The sequence below is a fragment of the Oncorhynchus clarkii genome, chromosome 13 (genome assembly GCF_045791955.1).
Source record: "Oncorhynchus clarkii lewisi isolate Uvic-CL-2024 chromosome 13, UVic_Ocla_1.0, whole genome shotgun sequence".
In the NCBI taxonomy this organism is placed as follows: Eukaryota; Metazoa; Chordata; class Actinopteri; order Salmoniformes; family Salmonidae; genus Oncorhynchus; species Oncorhynchus clarkii.
The window spans coordinates 50,402,738-50,427,808 of NC_092159.1; the positions used below are offsets into that span (position 1 = coordinate 50,402,738).

General features: G+C 43.0%; 2 protein-coding genes across 3 annotated transcripts; both read right to left on the bottom strand.

The window, feature by feature from the left end:
• Positions 1-218: 218 nt before the first annotated feature.
• On the bottom strand, positions 219-10,402 carry LOC139364993 (tripartite motif-containing protein 16-like). Its single transcript, XM_071102289.1, has 5 exons — positions 10,190-10,402; positions 1,899-1,925; positions 1,663-1,725; positions 1,232-1,371; positions 219-1,079 (listed from the first exon to the last, which is right to left on the bottom strand). Exons 1-5 carry the CDS (start codon positions 10,248-10,250, stop codon positions 672-674), a joined length of 699 nt encoding a protein of 232 aa, XP_070958390.1. The 5' UTR covers positions 10,251-10,402; the 3' UTR covers positions 219-671.
• A 3,694-nt stretch (positions 10,403-14,096) lies between these two features.
• On the bottom strand, positions 14,097-24,776 carry LOC139364995 (ER membrane protein complex subunit 10-like). Of its 2 annotated transcripts, XM_071102291.1 has the most exons (8): positions 24,650-24,776; positions 22,376-22,442; positions 22,140-22,252; positions 21,932-22,042; positions 21,644-21,828; positions 21,400-21,490; positions 17,664-17,764; positions 16,731-17,017 (listed from the first exon to the last, which is right to left on the bottom strand). In XM_071102291.1, exons 1-7 carry the CDS (start codon positions 24,743-24,745, stop codon positions 17,675-17,677), a joined length of 753 nt encoding a protein of 250 aa, XP_070958392.1. In that variant the 5' UTR covers positions 24,746-24,776; the 3' UTR covers positions 16,731-17,017; positions 17,664-17,674. The 2 variants fall into 2 exon arrangements, with proteins under 2 accessions (XP_070958391.1, XP_070958392.1); XM_071102290.1 differs by lacking the exon at positions 17,664-17,764 and having other exon boundaries at positions 14,097-17,017.
• Between the last annotated feature and the right edge of the window lie 295 nt (positions 24,777-25,071).

Consider the following 25,071-nt stretch of genomic DNA (forward strand, 5'->3'; position numbering starts at 1 on the left):
GGTGGACACACCAGATACTGTCTGATACACTCCCCTAACTTTTTTTAAGGTATCTGTGACCAACGGATGCATATCTGTTTTCCCAGTCATGTGAAATCCATAGATTAGGGCCTAATGAGTTTATTTCAATTGAATGATTTCCTTATATGAACTGTAACTCTGTCATTGTTGCATGTTGCGTTTATATATATTTTGTCAGTGTAAATAGTTGAACTCTATTGTTTACACAGTTGTATTTATTCATCACATTCATACATGACCATGGTTCAATCAGATATAAAATGATACAAGCTATGAATTTAAACTACACACCCTACTTTAACACTAACAAACTAGTGCTGTAACAAAAACAACTGGCGGCACAAATAAATAGTAATAGTCAATATAATTGTCATTCTAAATATTATAATATAACCTAGCAATTCACATGTATGTTGTCCTCATGCAACAGAGGGATAACAGCAACACTTAAAACCATAGACATGATGTGAACAGATTACAACTGATTTCATGTTGTGAAGATTCCATTATTCTCTGCTTCAATTCTGCATTCTGACACCAGTGCTTGTGCTCCAAATATTAGAAACATATATCTTCTCGTTCACTTTACCTCCCTCTCTTACAAATTCCCTGACCCGTTATTCCATCTCTCCTTTCCTACACCCTTCTTGTTACTGTCCCTCTTTCTTCCGGATCCAACAGAAGGATTTACTGCCAACCCAGAAACAAGGCAGAATCTTCTCTTTGAGGTCAGTTTTGAACTTGTGTATCAGTCGCACCGCCTTCTCCGCCTCCTCTTCTCCTTCCACGATGAAGAACTTGATGATGCCAGCGGGCTGGTCCAGGTATATGCTCATGGTGTTGCACAAAGGGAGCCCGACCTCCACGTTCTCCCCGTTGTGCCAGACTTGGTAGCAGGAGCCGGCCCAGCCCGCACCCCATGAGCTTTCGTTCTCCCCCAGCCCACATGGCCCATCCTTCCGGCCCATGCTCTCGTACACTGCCCCAATCACCACCCAGCCGCCATAGTCCACCTCCCAGTACCCTCTCTGCCCCAACAGACCCTCCTTACACAGCACCTGCACAGAGTAGAGAGTGGATAGTAGAAAGGGTAGATTAGAGATGTCTTAGAGCCAGGCATGCACTGATGGCATGTCCAAAACAGTGGGCACACTTTAGTTACACAATGGCACTATGATGTGTGCCCTGTAACTGAGGATGGCAGACCAACCTGTGGTGAATGCTCATATCTCTCCGGTCTCATGGGGTATGGACACACCTCCTCTGACATACGCGACACCTTGAGGTTGCTCTCGGATATCCACAGCAGCTTCTGGGCCGTTTTGTCATCCAGGGAAAGGGGGATCCAGTCTGAGGGGAGAAAGAGAAACGATGAGGTAAAGAGAGAGGAATTGAGTTGAGTGGTTGGATGAATATGGATGAGATGAAAGGGTCGGAGAACAGATAAGGTCAGATGAGTACTGTGATATTATTGTGATATGTACAATCTCTTGTGTGTAGGCAGTAAAGTGGATATAATGTAAGCCAGGTCCTAATTGTGCATTTCAACATTGTATAGGCTGTGTGCAAGCGGAATTTAGCATCACATGCATTACAGAGAGTGAGGCCCAAAGTGATAAAGAGCCAATTACATGGCCTTACATTTCATGAGGTCAGCCCTGGTGGTGGGATCATGAATATTGGGCTCGTACACCGGCGGCACCTCTGTTATGTGGAGAGAGAGAGAGATAAAGTGTGAAATCCATTAACGGTATACTGATGAGATAATCCAGTTTGAATTACACCACCGGTCTAATGTAATTCCTGGGATGCCATTGTTAGTCAGGATTTACAAAGGCTTTTCAGTACTTATACATGCAGTATTACAGAAATCATACCTGCAGGAGCTGCCTGGGATTTTCTTCCTACAGACAAAAAGGCAAAAATGAATTATCTTTCCCAAGTAGAACATTATCTTGTGTCAGATTGTTATGTATTTATTTACTGTGCATTTGCAGAGGTTGTGCTTGTTGCAGTATGTAGAGGTTGTGCTTGTTGCAGTTTGTAGAGGTTGTGCTAGCTGCAGTTTGTGGAGGTTGTGCTAGCTGCAGTTTGTAGAGGTTGTGCTAGCTGCAGTTTGTAGAGGTTGTGCTAGCTGCAGTTTGTGGAGGTTGTGCTAGCTGCAGTTTGTAGAGGTTGTGCTAGCTGCAGTTTGTAGAGGTTGTGCTAGCTGCAGTTTGTAGAGGTTGTGCTAGCTGCAGTTTGTGGAGGTTGTGCTAGCTGCAGTTTGTAGAGGTTGTGCTAGCTGCAGTTTGTAGAGGTTGTGCTAGCTGCAGATTGTAGAGGTTGTGCTAGGTGCAGTTTACTGTCCATGATTCCTTCTCTCCCTTCCTTCTCTTCATCTCTCCTTCCCTTGCTTCTATCTCCCTGCTCCTGTCACTCTCTGCCTTCATCCCCCCTCCCTCCCACTATTTGCCTTTATGCCATATATCACTTTGGAAAGTGTGTGCTATTCGGAGTCTTTTTTCTTAGCACTGATTAATGTAGTTTACCCATACCAGCCCAGGTTTGGGTTACGGCTTTACATCCACTAAGGACACACATCACAGCCACTGACACCAGGGGTCAGGCCGTTATAAGATTACAAGTTGTGTGTGATGGACATTATTTCACGCCACTGACAGCATGTTTGTCTCTGCTGCTGAAGTACTCTAGATGTTGTTTAATCTCCAGTTCTCCCTCCTGTCCATTCATTTGTTATCCCACTTTCTCAGAAAACTGGGTGCTATTGCTGTTTCCACTCAGACTGTCATCGTCCGTCAGTCTCCTTTCATCTATGGGCGACATTAGCTCAAATTACGTGATTTTTCACAGGGTCATCCATCTCGTTTCAGATCACCCCTATTACTAGCCTGTTCAACCTCTCTTTCGTATCGTCTGAGATTCCCAAAGATTGGAAAGCTGACGCGGTCATCCCCCTCTTCAAAGGGGGTGACACTCTAGACCCAAACTGCTACAGACCTATTTCTAAGGTCTTCGAAAGCCAAGTTAACAAACAGATTACTGACCATTTCGAATCCCACCATACCTTCTCCGCTATGCAATCTGGTTTCAGAGCCGGTCATGGGTGCACCATGGGTGCACATTTTTTTTCTCATTTTGTCTGTCATAGTTGAAGTGTACCTATGATGAAAATTACAGGCCTCTCTCATCTTTTTAAGTGGGAGAACTTGCACAATTGGTGGCTGACTAAATACTTTTTTGCCCCACTGTATATAGGTCCTGGATGTCAGGAAGCTTAGCCCCAGTGATGTACTGGGCCGTACGCACTACCTTCTGTAGCACCTTACGGTCAGATGCCGAGCAGTTGCCATACCAGGCGGTGATGCAACCCGTCAGGATGCTCTCGTTGGTGCAGCTGTAGAACTTTTTGAGGATCTGGGGACCCATGACAAATCTCCTGAGGGGGAAAAGGTGTTGTCATGCCCTCTTCCCAACTGCCTTGATGTTTTTAGACCATGACCAGGAACTTGAAACTCTCGACCTGCTCCACTTCAGCCCGTCGATGTTAATGGAGGCCTGTTCGGCCCTCCTTTTCCTATAGTCCATGATCAGCTCCTTTGTCTTGCTCACATTGAGGGAGAGGGTGTTGTCCTGACACCACACTGCCAGGTCTCTGACCTCTTCCCTATAGACTGTCTCATCGTTGGGGGCGGCCCGTCAGGAAGTCCAGGATCCAGTTGCAGAGGGAGGTGTTTAGTCCCAGGGTCCTTAGCTTAGTGATGAGCTTTGTGGGCACTATGGTGTTGAATGCTGAGCTGTTGTCAATGAACAGCATTCTCACATAGATGTTCCTTTTGTCCAGGTGAGAAAGGGCAGTGTGGAGTGTGATTGCGTCATCTGTGGATCTGTTGGGGCGGTATGTGGATTGGAGTGGGTTTAGGGTTTCCGACATGATGGTGTTGATGTGAGCCATGACCAGCTTTTCAAAGCACTAGCTACCTACATGAGTGCTACGGGGCGGTAATAATTTAGGCAGGTTACCTTCGCTTTCTTGGGCACAGGGACTATAGTGATCTGTTTGAAACATGTAGGTATTACAGACTCAGTCAGGGAGAGGTTGAAGATGTCAGTGAAGACACTTGCCAGTTGGTCCGCGCATGCCTTGAGTACATGTTCTGGTAATCCGTCTGGCCACCTGTTTAAAGGTCTTGCTCACATCGGCTACAGAGAGCGTGATCACAGTCGTCTAGAACAGCTGGTGCTCTCATGCATGCTTCAGTGTTGCTTGCCTCGATGCGAGCATAAAAGTCCTGTATTGACGCTTTGCCTGTTTGATGGTTCGTCTGAGGGCATAGCGGAATTTGTTATGTGGCTTGATTGAACCATTGTTTGTGGTAAAAGTGTTGGGATTGGTAAGAATTTCGAGCCTTCTTTTTGTAGTGTGGTCATTGAACAGTTTTATGCAGTAATATTGCTGTGATTTGACTGGTTTATACAGTAATAGTGTGGTGATTTGTCAAATTTACAACCCCTCGCATAATATGCAGAATCGCAGAATTCCAAAATCCTGGAGGGACTGATATGGGTATTTTCTCCTTTACATAACACACACATGCACACATAGGATACCGGTACGCACGTGTACCCCTACACACCCACCCACGTGAGAACTAGGTACAGAGTGAGCGTTTCCATTTATTTTCTACATCCATTGCAATGCCAACATGCTCTCAAATGCCCTAAACGCGTTTTTGAGGATGTCGCTGGATAGCAAGCTTTCAGTGATGGAGGGGATAGCAGAGAGCGTGCGCGATATGTCTTAATGGTTCTTCCTGACAGTCTGCACCATTGCAGGAAGCCAACGCCTTTGCTAACACCAAAGGATTACTTTTTAGAGGACAGGTGATCAACTGCCAACACATTGCTGGAAGGATTGGCCAGTCTGTCCGTTTAGCCCAGCTCTTTTGCGCAGGACAGTCCATGCTGGCACCTGTCTGAGGGAAACCTAACTCTCCAGCTTTCGCGATGTGTCTGCCCAGTGGCGGAGAGGGAGCCGACAGGATGATGACCATGAGGAAAAATGTGAGCTTGTTACAACATCAGCAGAGGCCAAGCGAAACTGGGAGGATGAGCAAAGGAAGAATAAGGCTGAGAACCTCACTGTCTTCCTTGCTTGAAGCATATGTACCAAAGAAGCTGCCACATTACTGTATGCCCAGTTTAGAGGTTAAGATGTATTTCAACAACTTCCCATCGTGGTTGGCTGAACTCTGATCACTGGTCTTTCCAATAAAGCTTCCATGTTTGTGACTTACACTCCACTGTATGTGTCCTGAAGACTGAACAGCTGCACACTGCCCCAAAGAGATTAAAATGACTCTGACAGAAAGGCATGCATATAATGTATACTGTGCTGAACAACAAGTAGAAGTAATGATCAGGCAAGAGAGAAAGGGAGAAGGACATCTGATCTCTGGAGTCGGGACGTGGGTAGTAGGAAGGAAAGGGGTTGATGACAGGTCACTTAATCCGTCATCCCTCCCCATACTCTCCCAGAATCCTCCCTTATAGGGACAGAGTGATGGGAGAGGGAGGGACACAGAGAAAGATAGCAAGAGTCGGCTAATGGGATAACAAAGGATAGTTAGTAGATGGCAAAAGTAAGACATTGATGGAGGGTGTCACCAAGGGATTCAGGAGAATCATTGCGAGGGTAGAGAGATTTAAATATACATTTGAAAGCGGGGATGTGCAATTGGCGGCTCCCCAAAAAAATGTAATAAGCCTTACTGTTGCAAGTTAGAATAGTAGAATACACAAGGTGTATTTGGTTGTGCATCAGCAGTTTTTCTCTTGTTATGTCAGACCCTGATAGTCACTCAATTAGCCCATGTCAGCAAAACATTTGTATATTGGCAAATTAGTCTAGCGGTCAGCTAGCTACTTAGTAATCACGGTCGAATTATCGGCTGGGGGGCCCCCATTGATTTTGTTAGTAAGTGATTTTGTTAGTCAGTCTCACTTAGATATCATAAAACCTGCAAACATTTCTCTCCACCCTATGGAAAAATGTATAGAATTGCAGGAAATTAGCTGTCAAACAGCCAATTGTTTCTCTCCGCCATCTTGGCAAAATTAGTACAATTACATGAAATTAGTTCTAAAATTGCTAAATCGTCTCTCTGCCACATGGTCAAATGTGTAGATTTGCAGCAAACTTGCTTTAAATCGTTTGTGTCTGTGCCCCGTGGCAAAATGTGTGGAATTGCGCGAACTTAACTCTAAAATGCTGTCAAGAGGGGCTGCTAAAATGTTTTGCTCGCACAGTAATGTGATGGAGCATTTGACAGGCAATCTTGCTATTTGAAAGTGTCTGATCCTCATTTGAAGATACAGAGGCAGTATACATTGCATTCTGAAAGTATTCACACCCCTTGACTTTTTCCACATTTTATTACATTACAGCCTTATTCTAAAATGGATTAAAGTTGTTTTCCCTCATCAATCTACACAGAATACCCCGTAATGACAAAGCAAAAACTGTTTGTTTTTTTATTCAAAAAGGGAAAGGTTCTGAATACTTAATGACAACCAGAAAACATCCAGAGTCACCATGGAGTGAGATATCACCCTGGCTGGTTATTATGAGCGGGGCCCGGCGGGGGTGGGGGGGATATGAGTGGGCTCTGGCTCCCCTGTGGAGGATAAGCCCAGCCAGATACCCTGCTGCTCTCAGTGGGGTCACCAGCAAAGCCCTGGACAGATTGACAGATGGATAAACAGATACTCAGAGAGATTGATGAGTTGACACAGAGAGAGACATTTAAAGAAAGAGAAAACGGGTGGATGAATGTTCAGGCACATAGAGACAGTGGCAGAAAATGACAAACAAGGGAGGTTGCTACCTCAGGTCAAACATACGGGTCAAATGCATTGGAATCCATTGAACCATAAATCTAATTGTGAAATCATAGGATTGAATTGGCAGGGGAAGGATTGGAATGGAAGTCCAACAGTATTGGGGACAGCATTTGATTTCTTCTGATCTTGGAAAAGTTTGTCCATTTAACCAACATTTGTCAATTTCTAGAGATGTTTTTGAAGATGAGTATGATTTTTATTCACAGTAACAACGATTTTCAGGACATATGATAGGTGTGCTGCGGATGGACAGAAGCTAATCTGAGAATGAAATGAAGACTCCTCCCTGGTAATTGGAGGAAAGCCAGTCGGCCATGTCTAGGACATCTGCAGATGCCTTTCAGAGGCCAGGACGATGACCCCTCTGACATGGTAGAAAAGAAGCTGCTTATGTTGGACGTGCTCGTCGGTGGTCTGTGCAACCCCCCTGGATGAGATGGAGCTCTCTGCCCGGATCGGGTTCGGGAACAGTGGGATCCCCACTGATAGGGAGATCACGAGATGTGACGGAGATAGGTGAAGGGAGCTGGCCAAAGCTCAGAACCATCCCTTTGCCCTCTGTTATGAAGTGTCTAAAAAAACCCTGCTGTGTTCCATGCTGATGATGAAATGGAGATGGATGGAAAAAGCATGGACTGAAAAATGAAAGACCAGTCTTCACTGGTCTCAAAAGTTGGACCAGGACCGGAATGGACCCAAGGACAACTCGACCTAGACCCAACCCGTATCCTAACTGGTCCGAGTGACAAAAAAAATCTGTTTGTCTGCCAAGTTGTTCTTCTGGTTAACAAATAGGTCTTTACAGTATTTGTTTTCTAGGCCTTCTATAAGTCATTAAATTATCCTTATTAGCGTGAAATAAATATGCTAGAGGCTATGCAGAGCCTTGGCTGGGTCCGACCCAACCCGGACCTGAGGGACAAGTTAGAATTTCAGACCCGAACCCGATCAGGCCCTGGTCCGAAAGCGGGTATATCGGGTCCACCTGGACCCGTGAAGACCTAGCTCCAATAGACTTTGTAATAATCAATGTTTAGCAGTACATTGTCATGAAAAGCAATGCAACTGTCTACATTTAAATCTGGCAATCTGAAGAAATATAATTATTCATGAGTCAGAACTGAAGCAACTTTCACAGAATCAAACAGCCATGAATAAAACGTAGTGTTTCACAGCCAGGTACTTTAGTTACTGTCCATGACTTCACACTTCATTACCATGGGAGCCAGAGGATGGCAGTGATAGGGAGTGATGGGACATTGAGGCCACACTGGGCTGGATACATGTGAAGGATCCTTAGCAGGGTTGGATGGACAGAGGGATATATGGAGAAGCACAGAGTGGAAACTGGAGAGGGAGAAAGAGGATGAGAAATATAGAAAAAAAGTGGACGGAATCCTTGGCAGCATTCAGAGAGGTTAGTTTCATGGAGCAAAGTGACAGACAGAGATGAGGCGTGAGACCTGACATGGACAACGGGCCAGTGAGGCTGTGTGAGAGCTGACTGCTGAAAGAATGGATTTGATCCGGTGGGAACATCGTGGTCTGGAGAGGTGATGTCAGAAGAGGGGGAAACACTTTGATGAGCTGATTGATGAGATGGGGGAGAGATTTGGCAGCAAGACAGGCGGAGAGAGGTACTTGGCAAAGTGGGCCTGTCAAAGGAACATGATAGAGCGTGTAACTAACTGGTGGTCAATAAACAACATGTTATCAACATAATACATTCATAATAAACACCCAGTGATGAGCTCTGTCTGTCTGTCTGTCTGCCTGCCTGCCTGCCTGCCTGCCTGCCTGCCTGCCTGCCTGCCTGCCTGCCTGTCTGCCTGTCTGTCTGTCTGTCTGTCTGTCTGTCTGCCTGCCTGCCTGCCTGCCTGTCTGTCTGTCTGTCTGTCTCTCTCTCTCTCTCTCTCTCTCTCTCTCTCTCTCTCTCTCTCTCTCTCTCTCTCTCTCTCTCTCGTTTTTTGTCTGTCTCTCTCCTTAGCTAGCCTTATAATAAGTCCATATGCCAAAACAGTAGTTAACACTTAAGATTCCAAGTAGTTTAACCGTAACTGAACAGCACTCTTATAAAACGGAACCTGCGCAGAAATGCTACTGTAAAAAGTAGGGTGTGAATATCAGAGTACACACAGTAGCCTACATATAGACTCCACCATGCCCCATAGCCTACATATAGACTCCACCATGCCCCATAGCCTACATATAGACTCCACCATGCCCCATAGCCTACATATAGACTCCCGCATGCCCCATAGCCTACACATAGACTCCACCATGCCCCATAGCCTACATATAGACTCCACCATGCCCCATAGCCTACATATAGACTCCACCATGCCCCCTAGCCTACATATAGACTCCACCATGCCCCATAGCCTACATATAGACTCCACCATGCCCCATACACCAGTGCTAAAACGTGTGTTTGAGTATGACACAGTGAAATGGCTGTCGGTTCCTTTGTTAACTTAAAACAACGACTCGTTTCTTAATCCTGCGGACCAGAAAAGCCTGGAGGCACTGGCCTTTTGCAACTGAGGTTGTCAGGAAAAACAACACTGGCATCATTGCACAATACGACACTGGACTTACTCCATATTTGGATATAGTTTTCAGTGAGAGGAAGGCATAGGAACTTGAATAACTTGATTTTCAGAAATACATCAGCCACAATAATCCTAATTTCCCTATTCACTAGGTGCAATTTAATCTCAAAAGTATTATAAAAAATGACCCAATGGTAATGAAATTATTTCCTATTTATTATTTAGTTGAGTTACTGACAAACTACGATTAATCATTTGAGACATAACAATACAACGTCCATAAAGTAAAGCAATCCAAAATGATTCATTATTTGCCTGGTGTTTGATAAAGTAAAACCATTTATAACACAACAAAACACAAAACATGTATTCATGAGAATGTGAGTATTAAAAATGAATGCTAATTTCTGAAAATGTGAAATATACATTAAATCAAATCAAATCAAATGTATTTATATAGCCCTTCGTACATCAGCTGATATCTCAAAGTGCTGTACAGAAACCCAGCCTAAAACCCCAAGCAGCAAGCAATGGTCATTTCTATAATTTATTGGGAAATCCAATAAAATGTTATATTAATGTAATACTGATTGAATGATTATTACATTTGCTTTAAAAATCTGTTCAACTGAGGAAGAGAGGGTTTTGGTCCGCTTTCAATTACATAATGTATTGACACATGCAAGCTCACAGAGTAGATCATGAACCCTTACCTGCTTTCTTTGGCACAGGCATGATTTCGTTACTGCTTGGAGCGTAGTTTGGCAATGGCATGGTACCCTATGGTCTTCAGCAGAGATAGTGGCTGATCCTCTCTCCATGAACACTTTTATTTCCTCGGGGAGAATGGGGAGGGGGTGGTGGGTCAGGGCAGGAGGTGCCCAGGTTGGGAGATGAGGGGTGTCTGGTGAAGTTTAGTTGGATGTAAGGGGTTACCGAAGGGTTGGTCCTGTCATCTGAAACTTCTGCAAACCTAGTGAACCTTTCTAGAGCGCAAAAAAACACAAGCAAACACACACTGTACAGTATGTCACAAACACTATACGCCTTTTACATACAGTACCAGTCAAAATGTTGGACACACCTACTCATTGAAGAGTTATTCTTCATTTGTTCTATTTTCTACGTTGTAGAATAATAGTGAAGACATCAAAACTATAAAATAACACATAATATATTTTTGATTTTACTCTTCAAAGTAGCCACCCTTTGCCTTGATGACAGCTTTGCACACTCTTGGTATTCTCTCAACCAGCTTCACGGGGAATGGTCTTTAAGGAGTTCCCACATATGCTGAGCACTTGTTGGCTGCTGTTCCTTCACTCTATGGTCCAACTCATCCCAAACCATCCCAATTGGGTGGAGTTCGGGTGATTGTGGAGGCCAGGTCATCTGATGCAGCCCTCCATCACTCTCCTTCTTGGTCAAATAGCCCTTACACAGCCTGGAGGTGTGTTTTGGGTAATTTTCCTATTTTCCTATCCACAAAGCCCAAACCAGATGGGATGGTGTATCGCTGCAGAATACTGTGGTAGCCATGCTGGTTAAGTGTGCCTTGAATTCTAAATAAATCACAGACAGTGTCAACATTAAAGCACCCACACACCGTCACACCTCCTCCTCCATGCTTTCGGCGGGAACCACATGTGGATATCATCTGTTCACCTACTCTGCGTCTCACAAAGACACAGCGGTTGGAACCAAAAATCTCAAATTTGGACTCATCAGACCAAAGGACAGATTTCCACCGGTCTAATGTCCATTGCTCATGTTTCTTGGCCCAAGCAAGTCTCTTCTTCTTATTGGTGTCCTTTAGTCGTAGTTTCTTTGCAGCAATTCGACCATGAAGGCCTGATTCACACAGTCTCCTCTGAACAGTTGATGTTGAGATGTGTCTGTTACTTGAACTCTGTGAAGCATTTATTTGGGCTGCAATCTGTGGCTGGTAACTCTAATGAACGTATCCTCTGCAGCAGAGGTAACTTCCTTTCCTGTGGCGGTTCTCATGAGAGCCAGTTTCATCATAGCGCTTGATGGTTTTTGTGATTGCACTTGAAGAAACTTTCAAAGTTCTTGAGATTTTCTTGAGATTTTCCGCATTGACTGACCTTCATGTCCTGAAGTAATGATAGACTGTCATTTCTCTTTGCTTATTTGAGCTGTTCTTGCCATAATATGGACTCTGTTTTTTACCAAATAGGGCTATCTTCTGTTTACCACCCCTACCTTGTCACAACACAACTGATTGGCTCAAATGCATTAAGAAAGAAAGATATTCCACAAATTAACTTTTAACAAGGCACACCTGTTAAGTGAAATGCATTCCAGGTGACTACCTCATGAAGCTGGTTGAGGGAATGCCAAGAGTGTGCAAAGCTGTCATCAAGGCAAATGGTGGCTACATTGAATAATTTCAAATCTCAAATATATTTAGATTTTTTTTAACACATTTTTGGTTACTACATGATTATGTGTTATTTCATATATGTTATTCATAGGTTTGATGTCTTCGCTATTATTCTACAATGTAGAAAATAGTTTTTAAAAAACAAAAAAACAACCTTGAATAAAGTAGGTGTTCTAAACGTTTTGACCGGTAGTGTATATGTGTGAAATTGGTTTTGATTTAGAATGGACCAATATCATGGACCTCTCTCTCGAAACTGTGGTTCATTTTCATGCCAGCCAGGTAGGCTAATCTCCTGCTGTAAAGATAAGCAATGTGCTTAATATTAGGAAAGTTGAGAAATAAATATAGTAGGCCTAGCCTATAGAAAGGTGATGGAATATTGTGAATGTGAGGTGTGGAGCAAAGTGCGGAGCTATTGAATGACGATTGCATTGCCCTTGCAGATACTGTATGATTCTTGGGCTGCGGGCTTGTGTTGAAGAGTTCTAGCTTGTAATGCCAAAAGACATGCTGTCAGCATCCTCAGATACTGCCTGGGAAGGTGCACCTTACCTGCCTCCTATCTCCAAATCATTTCAAACAGGAGGATTTCTGTATTTCTGTAACAAAATAACTTCCTGACAGGACACAGTGTTTCATTGGGTCACTGTGTTCAGGGACATCTAGCTATTAGAAGAGGCATTTTAATGAAGTGAAAGAGCCTGCTTCGTGCTGGCCACTAGAAGACCAGATATGTTGAGTGTGTGGTATGCTAATAAACATCAGCATTCAACACCCACAGCGTAGTGCTGTCAGTGTGTGGACTTAAAGAGTATTACACTAAGATCTTTCAGCACTCCCCAGGTTGCTATGCATCATTATTATATAGACTAATACCACCACGGTATATTCCATACAGGAACATATCCACTCACTGACTTATCTGATAGCTAGTGTTTTATTCCATTTGTTACGAGTTCTGATAATGTTATAGTGGTATGGTGAAATGACTCAAATAATGGCACACTACGCATACTGTACCATATAGATTTAGAAGCATAATTGTATGTGGGACTGTAATGCTTTATATGCCCTTGCGATCATGTCACTTTTTTGACGCCCTGTTAGGAGCCTGTTACCAGCTGATTGAAAAGCCAGGTGCTTTCCTCCTCTCACGTTTCTCATGGTGGCTGTTTTTCTATGTGTGCTTTTGGGTCAGTACGAACTTCGCAACCTTTCCAGCAACTCTGCTTAAACTGGCAACCCAGGACCCGCAAATGCAATGAAGCTCGTACATGAACTTTACCAAGCTTGTTAATGCTGAATTTAAGCAATGGCTAATACACTTCTTGTAAAAATTATTACATAGTTTGCTACATGTACTAATGTAATGTATAAGAATTGCTGTTCATGACTTATAAATGATAACGTGTTCTCATAAATACACGGAGGCGGTTTTCGCGACATAGGTTAAGCCTAGTCCTGGACTAAAAAGCACTTTCAATGGAGATTCACTGTCTGGGAAACCGCACCATGGTGTACCATGTATACATACATGAGTTACAAACAGTTTACTAAGTAGGCCCTCGAAGGAATAGGACTTGGTAACCTACATTGTGCTTACAGAGCAGGGGTACAGACAAGGTAAACATTAAGCAGCATTAAAGATATTAAAGATGTTTGCACTAAATATGATTTTCCCATTAGCTGTGCCAGAGCAACATAAACCCCATAATACTCCTTAATCACAGGATATCCAAAGCCGGGGGTCCCTGCCCACGCACGGTGTCATGGTGACATTGTTGGTTTCTTAGCGACAGGGAACCCAGAGATTTATGTGGCACCACCGGCATGCAGGCAGCAGCCCAATTGGTCTGTAAGATTTATCTTACTCTCTTCACCCTTCACTCACTCTATCCTCTACCTTCTTTCTCATCCTTTAATTTCTTATCCTTCGATTTGTCTATTATCCCCCCTTTCATCTATCCCATGTGGCCATCCTCACTTTTCCAAATTTATTTTGGTTTCTCTTGCTTAGCTATCTGTGGCCTGTGATGTATGCTCTGTCCTTGACACCATACATCACTCCATAGTGCGATGCAGAGACTTATATATTGGTATATTGATATATATGGGTAGGCCGTCATTGTAAATAAGAATTTGTTATTAACTGACTTGCCTGGTTAAATAAAGGTTAAATAAATACGTAGAAAATATTGAGAGGCTTTGGTGCTATGAACATGGCTGTATGCTTATGATATACACACCTCCATGGGACCCTGTATTACCCCCTACCCAACGTGTGTGAGAGTGGGGAAGTTAAAGCATATGAGCTGGACAGGAAACATTTGAACTTCAACACATAAAACATCAATATACCGCTCACTTTTGCTGGTAGACATGTTCTGTAACAGAATTATCCAATTTGATCACACATCAAACAGTGTTTCATCTAGAGTATGGACTTGTTTATGCATTTTCTTAAATCCCTTTTTAAAGCTAAGCAACAAACTCATAGGATTCCATTCTTGAAGATTCCAACTCTCATGTGCACCAGTGTCATCTTCCCCCAGCTTCCTGGTAGACAGGCATTCATCAGGGCTGGTGCTGATAGGCTCCTCTGGATGCAACCTGGACTCATGGGTAGATGTAACATAGTAAATGTAAATCCTGACACTCCAATTAGTATATGTTACGTTTCCTATGGTATGTATTAATTTGTGGATGTCCATCATCCATTTCATATGATATGCTATGAATTACAATTCGTATATGTTACAAATTGCAATTCGTAAAATGTTACAAATTCATACAATATGTAAAGCATTTGTTAAACTTATGACATGTTATGAATTCCAATTTGTTATGGCTAATGTTAGCTAGATGGCTAATGCTAACATTAGCTAGTCTAGAAGTTAGGGTAAATTGTTAAGGTTAGGCGAAGGGTTAGCTAACATGCTAAGCAGTTGCAAAGTTTCTAATTAGCTAAAATGCTAAAGTTGTCCTTGATGAGAATCAAACACGAAACCTTTGGGTTGCTAGACGTTCACGGTATACCCCCGACCAACCACCCAACTTTCGTTTTTGCCTTAAGTAATCTTCTGTCTTATGTAACCATACCGAACATAACATATCATACTAATTTGAGTGTCCTGGATTTACATTTACTATGTTACATCTGGTCTATGAGACCAGGCTGCTGGATGAGAGCTATTTGTGGAGAAAGTAAAAGGTGACCAACTACCTAATGCTGATGGACAGGCTGGTGTTACGAATCATTTATGAATAAGGATGATTTTTCATTCAACAAAACATCCGTGGTTAGTTTGAGAGAGATTGGAGAGCTGCAATGACGTAGATATAGGTCAGGTGTAACATTCAAAATCATATTCATTCAGATATATTCATACATATAAAATATAAATATAACAATGCACCTGTCGGCTGCCACTAGAAAGACACTAGAAAGACAATCAGACATATTTTTCTGATATAACTTTCCCCACATTGCTTAAATGTGTTTTCTACTGTCATATGCCTTCCCACCTGACACAGTGGCATATCTTTTAACTAACAAATTACTTTGTCGCTCTCTCCCTTCTTCCATTCAAGCTCTCCTTTTTCCTTCAGCTGTCCTCGTCACCTCATCCCTTCCTTTCTCAAGTTAACAGAGCGAGGTGGGAGGAACATGGGGATAAGGTTGAGGTTAAAGGTTTCAGGGCAGAGCCTAACATAATGCTGTGTTTGTAGGACCAACGTGGTAGCTGGTAATGTGGGGTGGGGGGGCAGAGGACACTAAAGCGAGGGAGCTCAACACTGAGCTTCTGAAAATAAGGGGCTACACCTCACAGCTGTGTACATAGACTAAAAACAGACAAGTGAACGTTGAGGCTGACTAACGAGGGGTGGCCATGTTGACACAGGGGTTCCAGAACATTCTGTCTCTAAAGCTATACTGCTGGCATTTTACAATCCACCCTAGCCTGACTCATTCTTATAAATATGAAGGAGAGGACAAGTGTAATTGGAAGACAGAGAGAGTGAGAAGGGTAGAGACCAACTGGGAGATGGGTAGAGACCGAGAGGGGGAAGGGTGGTAGAGACAGAAGGAGAAGGGTAGAATCAGAGGGAGAAGGGCAGTAGAGACACGGGGATAAGGGTGGTAGAGACAGACAGAAGGGTGGTAAAGACACAGAAACTATGGCTTAGAATTCAGCAAAGATGAGATGGGAGTAAAGGCAGTACCAGAGAGCCAGGCAGAGAATTGAATAGAAGCAGAAGGATTTTCACAAGGAGGGACAGAGTAAGAGATCAGAGAAGAAATTTGAGGAGAGGGGTTGGACTTAACCAGTGACTCAATAGTGTCCTGGCAACACTGTATTATTGGACTGTGAAGCATGACTGCTTTGATGTGGTTTTATGTGCCCGCTTGAATATGCATGCCAGTCAAGCCGTGCAATAAAATAGAGATTAATGGCAGGACAGGGTATGAGATCTGAATGACAGTTCTCTGACACTGCAATAGCTAAACACATAATAAACACACCTTATTACACTGTACTATTACACAAAGTACTTTTAAGAATTACCACAAACAAAACGCTGCTAATATTGTCCATGGTGACATGTTCACGAAAGCGACAATTTCCCTTTGTCATCCTCCATTGAATTGCGTTAACGTTGAACGAATCTTCAATAAGGCATCGTTCTGGATGGGCAGAGAAAGAGGACATCTAGTGGAGTAGAGAAGACTGAAAACAACTCCCATTTCCCTCTTTACTCAGCGTCCCCCACCCACCCCACTCTTGAATATGTATCCAGCGTCATCATACTGGCTATCAATACCAGTCAGACAGACACAGTTATCAGGTAGTAATAAATATTTTATTTTTCCCATCAGTTCAATATTAAAAATTAAGTTCATGACATACGTTCTCAAGTTTGGCTCATCTGTCCATATTAGTTTATGTGTAACAGTGTGTTGAATGGTGTGCATTTCTCTATATAATTATTTACAAGTAGAAGAAACTGCTCCACATAAATCATGTTGGCATGGCGATCATCGGCCTCCTCCATTAGCTGCTCCACCCCCGGACTGATCCTGAGCTCCTGACATCATCAGGAAGAGAACGAGGGGAACAATGTACATCCACTGGAGAGAGGGAGGCAGATGTTCATGTTATTATCAAATGATACAAGATGTTAATCTAACTCAGGGTAAGACTACAAGCTGTGATTAGTGATGCTTCTCCTGCACAACAGTCCCACAGTTTCATCCCGTTCAATGTCCACCTCACTCAGCAAACGAGAGAATTTACAAAGAGTGTCTGAGAGAGTGAGGTGAACAGTGAAGTGAGACACATCTCAGGGTCAATGCCAATGACAAGTGTGTAAAAGGAGGCACAAAATGACTGTGGTGACTTTGGCTACTTAAACTGTGATAATCTAATCCACTTTAGCAACAAAGGTGTGTATGTTGTCCAATCATATTTTACCAGAGTGCTTCAGCTTATTACTAATCAATGGGACACACCTGGATTAATTAAAGGTCTGCAGTGACACAAAAAAACTGATCATTAGCACTGGATCATTAGCATTGACCTTGAATGACAAGGACAGGAGAGGAGGGACAAACAGGAAAAATGATTAGTGAAAAATGTTAGCGTTAATCAAATCAGTGAACAGTATAACACATATATACATAAGCTTGCAAGAAGCAGAAGAGACATGGAGCGCGGCACAGACATAGGCTGACAGCCCAGAGTGAGTTGCTGAATGAGCCAAAGTGAGAACAGTACTTGAGTGGGAATCAGCTCTGCTGCTCTTCGGCTCCCCCTGCTGAGGGTTGTGCCGAACTGCTGGCCATGAGGAAGATTGCACCTCCCAGAATCAAATACCACTGGAACACAGCACAGCATAGCACTAAGTCAACAAACGGCACAGCACAGCACTGAGTCAACAAATGACACAGTCACACTCAGCGACACAGACTCAGACAACAGCACTGATTAAATCAAACACAGCAATGGAAGCACAGCACATAAAACACAGCACAGAGCCCTATACTATGAACGCGGTTTGAGCAGTTAGTGAGGTAACGTTGGTCAACCGAGTTAAACTCGGTATAACTGATACCACGGAAGTGGCTCACCTTTTAGCCAGGTACATTTCTATGGCAACAAATCCTTCAGAACTACCCTGCTCTCATTCAAGGTTAACTCAGGGCTAACTCAATTTATCCTGAATGAAGTGTCTGAGCTGCGAGTCGAGGACCAACGCAATCAGACTCCCTCCCTCTTGCAAAGATTGCGTCACCATCCCCTTAATTTGAGGAAGACGACTTTGTGTGTTAAAATACGTAGAGTTAGCGGCAGGCGGACAACCAATATCAACCGTTGTAGTACGGATAAAGCCTGAGCTGGAATGTGAAGCTAACTGAAGCTGGCTAGCTAGAAAACCCAGAGTAGCTTCAAATCGTAGCATACCCCTCAGGACAGGACATATCCGGATTGGTTAGACAAAACAAAGACACCTAACAACATGCAGATATACACTGAGTATACCAAACTTAAGAACACCTTCCTAATATTCAGTTGCACCCCCCTCTTTGCCCTCAGAACAGCCTCAATTCATCGGGACATGGACTCTACAAGTAGGGCTGTTACAGTGACCGCATTACTGCCACACCGGCGATCATGAGTCATGATTACAGTCAAATTCCACATGACCGTTTAGTCACAGTAATTAGGCTTCTCCAAGCTCTTATGCTGCTGCTGATCATTAGTAGCCTACAAAACTTGCTATCTGCCTGGTACTCAGCTCTCTATTGTCCCTCTAATCACTTTGACATCAATGCAAATGTAATTGAAAATCAAAACACTAAATGAGAGCCCATGCGTGTGATGGCCTCTATTAAAAAGAGGAGGATCCCGTCAGCTTTCTATGGGCTAGGCCTACTATATTTATTTCTCAACTTTTCTCTTTACAAAGGGAGTATAGCCGACCTGGCTGGCAAGAAAATGAACCACGTGAAAGTCGTCCTCTATTCGCTGTTTAAGTGCATAGATGACATGTATTTTCTCCCCCTGCCCGTTCCGACACGTGGATAATGGTACATTCTAAATCAAATACTAAATAATGTGTGAAATTTAGTTATGTAAAGACAAGAATAAATCAAGAATAGTCTGATGGGTGATAATATTAGTCTATCACTTGTGAATGATGTGTTATCACTTGTGAATGATGCCCAGCTTGTGTGCAGTAAGGCAAGAAACAGCGCATGCCTTTTTTTGGCGACATTTTTCAAATCATAGTCGCACACGTCATGTAGCCTGGCCTATATGTTTAGTTGTGATACAAACCATATCAAAAGTGGCCAAATAACTTCTTAAAATGAGGCATATTAAATCAGCTTTACAACGGGTTCAGAGCCTAACTGGCATACATACGCAGCATGTGAGTCAAGAAGACCATTTTCACCATATAAATACACCTTTATTTATTTATATATATATATATATAAAAGCATTACATGTATAATTGCATTTGCGGTCACCTTTGAGAATTATGTTTTCCCACTAATGGACATCCGCACTTTTAGCCTACTGCCAGGTGCACATTGCTGCGGTTATAATGTGAAGAAATGCCTAATAGTTTAGCAACATTTTAAACTAAACGTTCTGATCTGTTGTGTCAGCTTCATTGCTTAAAATATGTTTTTTGATGCTAGTGGTGGTATTCATTTGGGATCTATCCCATCCCACAACTGTCCCAGACTATTTTTGGAATATTTATATTTCGCACAGAATGTCAATTTTTGTACTATGGAGGATGGTAGATTGACATAGTCGAGTGCTTTTGTTATTTGTTAGGCCTTCTCATCTTGTTGGCTGACGAAAAGTAAATGTGGACAGTTCTTTCAATATCTTCAATATGCGCCTCGGAATTGAATAAGGACGCGCGCAGTGGCGTCCCTGAAGTGTCTGTCTTCACTTGTAGCCTGTGAGAAAGACATGACCACGTGACGGAGAGCCATTTGAGTGAGAGGTGCTTTATATTCAGCCCAAGGGCATAACGGCCACTGGTGGCAATGGCATGGATTTTTTTAGGAGCAATACGGCCACACAAAGGGGATGCCGCCAGGAAATTCAAGGCATTATCAAGTGCTTGTCAAATTGTGAATGAGAGACTGATGTGTACAACCTGCGCAAGAAACAAAGCAGAGCTCATGCCTTTCATGCGACTTTTTTCAAATCATCATTACAGTCGCATCATGCAGCCATAGAATGTATTACAAAACATATAGCCCAACATTTGTATCACAACTAAAGTTACATAAATCTCTAAACTAAGCGTACCTGTTTCTTTGTTAATTGCTCAACACAGAATGTGCGCCCTCCCTCAAATCAAAATATCCTTTCTATTTTATTCAACCATGTTCAATTCTATTCTTCATATTATAAAATAATGCCACGGAATTCTAAGCAAATCTTGTCTGCTAAATGAACTAGTGCAGCCCACAGCCGTATGGCATAGCCAGATCAGGGCCTAACACTCAGAGTATGCTACCCTGTTCTGAAATAGACCACACTTTCTTCATATCATGTTTCTTTAGACCTGTCTAAAATAAATAATGGATTTATTGTGATGGTGTAGGCTATATTACATGGATTTATTAGACTTGATGTAGATGTTCCAAAGATCTCCATCAGTGGAGTTTCGCAGTTTCACTGTACCGGCCGTGTGTACTTAGACTTGCATGGCTTAATCTTTGAGACAAGCATATGCTACTGGCAGGATCAACCAGGTAGCCACTCACAACATAGAGGTTGTACCTAGGCACACTAAGCAAAGAACAACCAGGGACCGGTCCTATCCCGTAGGCTATGCGTGGAAGACAGGAGATGCTAAATTTGTTTATGTTAATTAACGGTAAATTACTGTGAGACCGGCAGTTATTTGCTTGACAATCACCAGCGTATGAAATTTCATTACTGCCACAGCCCTATCTACAAGGTGTTGAAAGCATTGATGTCCTTTGGGTGGTGGACCATTCTTGATACACACGGGAAAGTGTTGAGAGCGGACAAATCCAGCAGCGTTGCATTTCTTGACACAAACCGGTGCGCCTGGCACCTATATACCCTGTTCAAAAGGCACTTAAATCTTTTGTCTTGCCCATATACCCTCTGAACGGCACACATACACAATCCATGTCTCAATTGTCTCGAGGCTTAAAAATCCTTCTTTAACCTGTCTCCTCCCCTTCATCTACACCAATTAAAGTGGATTTAACAAGTGACATCAATAAGGGATCAAAGCTTTCACCTGGATTCACCTGGTCAGTCTGTCATGGAAAGAGCAGGTGTTCCTAATGTTTCGTACACTTAGTGTATATATATAATGGAACAGAGCAGCTCAAGACTGAACAGCAGAGCAGAGTTTAAAAGACTTGAAGAGCCCAGGGATAGACCCAATAGACGGCCATAATGACACAGTGCAGGACACAAACCACAGATGTCTATGCACACTTACATATTTGGCAAAGAAGGATTTCTGCTCCTGTGGCTTGCCTCTCTTTTCATGTTCTATGTCCATGCGCTCAATAAACAGAGCCGTCTCCGGCCTGGGGGAGAGGATGATGAAGAATATTGTTAGTCAGAGAAAGAGAAAGGTTGAAGTCGACCCAAAAGAGTTAGAAAATAAAATCAAATTAAGATTTGATAGAGCCAGAACCATATTTCTGTGACCAGAACATCAATAAGGACTGATGACTCACTGGGGTGCATTGGTAGGCGGTATGATGGTCAGCGTAGTATTAAAGGCCTCCAGATCAACTTCGTCCTCCACCTCTGTCCCCCGACACGCGCCTGGAATGGTCACTATGGAAACGCCGATGAGGTAGCCAGAGACATCAGTGTGGAGGGTGATGACATCGCTGAGGTGGGACTCAACTAAAGAGCACTGAGGGAGCCAGAAAAGAAACAGATATGTTTACAAAAGAAAATGCCAATGAGGTGTGTTGTCTTTTTAATTTCAGCTTGCTATGAGGGTGAGACACACATACCGCTCTGACGAATGCCGTCAGGTAGCCATCCATCTGGCGCTCTGTCTGCCTGTCTGTCAAAGACACTCTGGGCACTCGGATTTTGTACAGACCATCCACAGCAGCCACTTCCTGTGTCAGAGGGAGAGGAGGGATACAGATTCAGAACAAAATCCTGACTGCTGACAGTAAACTCCAAACCACATCTGCCTCTACCTTCCTCTCCCACCTTCAGAGTGTTCCTGTCCTCCTCTGATAGCTGGCTCTGGGAGAGGGACACACTGGTCTCCCTCCCACCCCTTAACTGCAGAGCCCCACGCATACGGAACCGAGACACATCATCTGAAAGAAATAAATGGTATAACAACACATGATGAGCACCAAAATCGTGACCTCGATATCTCCTTCATTTGGTAAATGGAACCTTGAAGAATAACATATCACAGTTAGACAATACATACTCACCAACTTCAAAGGAATGCTCAAGAGGGACAGAGAATCCACTGAAGTCTGTGTCCAGCCCATCACCAGTCTGTGGAGAAGGAAATAGATGCAGTTTTACTAGAAAGAATAGATTCCGACTCTTGCTTACAGGTACACTGTGGTTGGACAAGCTTCCTGTTTAGATTAAGACACCGTGGAGCTGGAGCGAGATATGGCTTGGAAAACGTACCTCAATCCACAGAATTGTGTTGTACTACAAATTGTCCAATTATCCCAAATGTTAGATCGATAATTTATTTTTTAATGGCAGTGTCTGTCAGCCAATCATCTCCTTTGTTGTGTCCCCGACTAAAAAAAATATTGGTCGACCAAAAGTTGTCTGTTCTTTCGACCAATCGATTGACATATCCTATAGGGTTTCAACTATATGCACAGAGCCTGTCTGATGCTTTAAGCGAACTGTTTGATTAATTAGTTAAGACACAAATGACTAGAGGGAATCCGACCGCAATTGATTTGATTGTGCTGCCTGGCTCAGATTTGCTGCTCAGTGTTACAAAAAAAAAAAAAGAGACAGCGAATGACTGTGTGATTAGCACCCGTTGTCTCTCTCTCCTCCCTGCTGCAGAGACCACCACAGAACATCAGTGTGTATAGTGTTGTCTCTCTCTCCTCCCTGCTGCAGAGACCACCACAGAACATCAGTGTGTATAGTGTTGTCTCTCTCTCCTCCCTGCTGCAGAGACCACCACAGAACATCAGTGTGTATAGTGTTGTCTCTCTCTCCTCCCTGCTGCAGAGACCACCACAGAACATCAGTGTGTATAGCACCGTCTGTGTTGCTGAAGCTGCAACATAATTACAGCCATTTCTGACTGAAAAGTTCTGTTACCAAAATTACTCATTTGTTTAGGAAAAACTATCCCTATTCCCTCAACCTGTGCTCTCTTTATGTGACACATGTATGCTTCACATGCACGTGACCAATAGGGCCTGACCTATAGAATATCATAATCACATCAATAAATTGGTTAGAACAAACTCTGTACACCTTTACACATGTGACAGCAAAATTAATGCAGAGGACGTGACAAATAAACTTGAAGCAGGGGAACGTTTACTGGTTGCGCAGGAGGTAAAGGGGAAGCCAGATGTGTGGAATAAATGTAGCTAGTTGTGGAAATAACGTTACATTTTTAGTAGCACATGTCTTAGACTGATGAACTGTGCCATTTCAACGGCCTCCACAATGGATCAGTTCATTCAGACAGGTGTCTTGTACACCATTATTATTATTTTTTTACTAAAGAAATCTCAGTCGACCAACAACCTATCAACCAAACAATCGACCAATTGACTAAATGGGGTCAGCCCTATATTCAACACGACCTGTCATTCCATAATGGCTGCTGTGGCTACTGCTATCTAGCATTAGGACTAAAAACGGCAGTTTTCCCCCAAAAAAACTAGCAGTCCTTCATTCTTCTCGGTGTAACAGTTGGGATAATGGGACATGTTTTAAGTGTAACGCATTTTCTCATCCCCCGTGGTGTATTAACCCAAACAAGAATCGAAACTATCCGACCCCAACGCAGATGTAAACAAGCGTAGGATCGGAATCTATTCTGGCTAGCAGTTTTACTTACTGCATTGGCAGTTCCCAGGGCAAAACTAATTTGATTGGCTTTTGAAAGTTGGGGTAGAACATTTTTCAACAGAAGTGCTGCAGCAAGAAGGATCAAAAAGTGCAGTTAGCTAGCTAGGGCCCCAATGGATGCTGTAATAGAGATATCTACCCTGGGAACACTTTACAATGAGCAGTTCAGATGTAAGATGACATTTCCACAAATTGGTCCTGCCATTCAAACATAGTGGTATTGATCCGAATTCTTCTTGGCTTGATTTACAGTGCATATGTGTTGAACACATCCGTGCAATATTACAAATGACTACCATAGCGTGACAAATTGTGCACCACCACCAAGGCTGTCAAAGCCACCTACCTAGATAACGTTAGTTAGCTAACTAACTACGGCTAGCTAAACAACATAATATCAATCTAGCTAGCGTTACTATAACGCTAATTTTGCTGCCAATACACGTTGATACACGTTGGTGAAAACATTATCTGCACAGTAAGTAACGTTGTATTGCATTCATGCGTTGTATTCATTAACTCATTTGGCTAGTTAGCTAAGGTCGGACGGTTAGCAAGAGCTAACAGCAAGTACCCTAGTTATCTAAGTTAATGGAATTAGATATTGGCAAATAAAATTAAAAGTGGTTTTGACATACCTTTCTGCCAGTGTTGCAACACGCAAAATCAGCACACAATATAAGTATTGTGGGAATAATTGACAGTAACAAAAAGGACCGTGGAACTGAAGCCATTTTGTCGGACCGTGCATCAAAGTAAACATGGAACTACAATGTTACGCGTTGACGTAACACACTGGAGAACGAGCACCGACCTATAGTAAACTGCAGGTGGCGATAGAGTAGCGTTGATAGCAAACTTCATGCAGGACTGTTGAAATGTCTAGATAGGAGATTGAAAAACGAAAGTTGGCGGAGTGGCGTGGAGGGGGGTTGGGCACGGGGATGGAGCATTGGAAGTTAAGACCAGGTTTAGCCATTGTTCTCTATCTTACTTCTGGCCTTCACAAGAGAAGGTCACAGTTGTTTTTATAGGTTGTTCTTCATTTATTTGGCGTGGG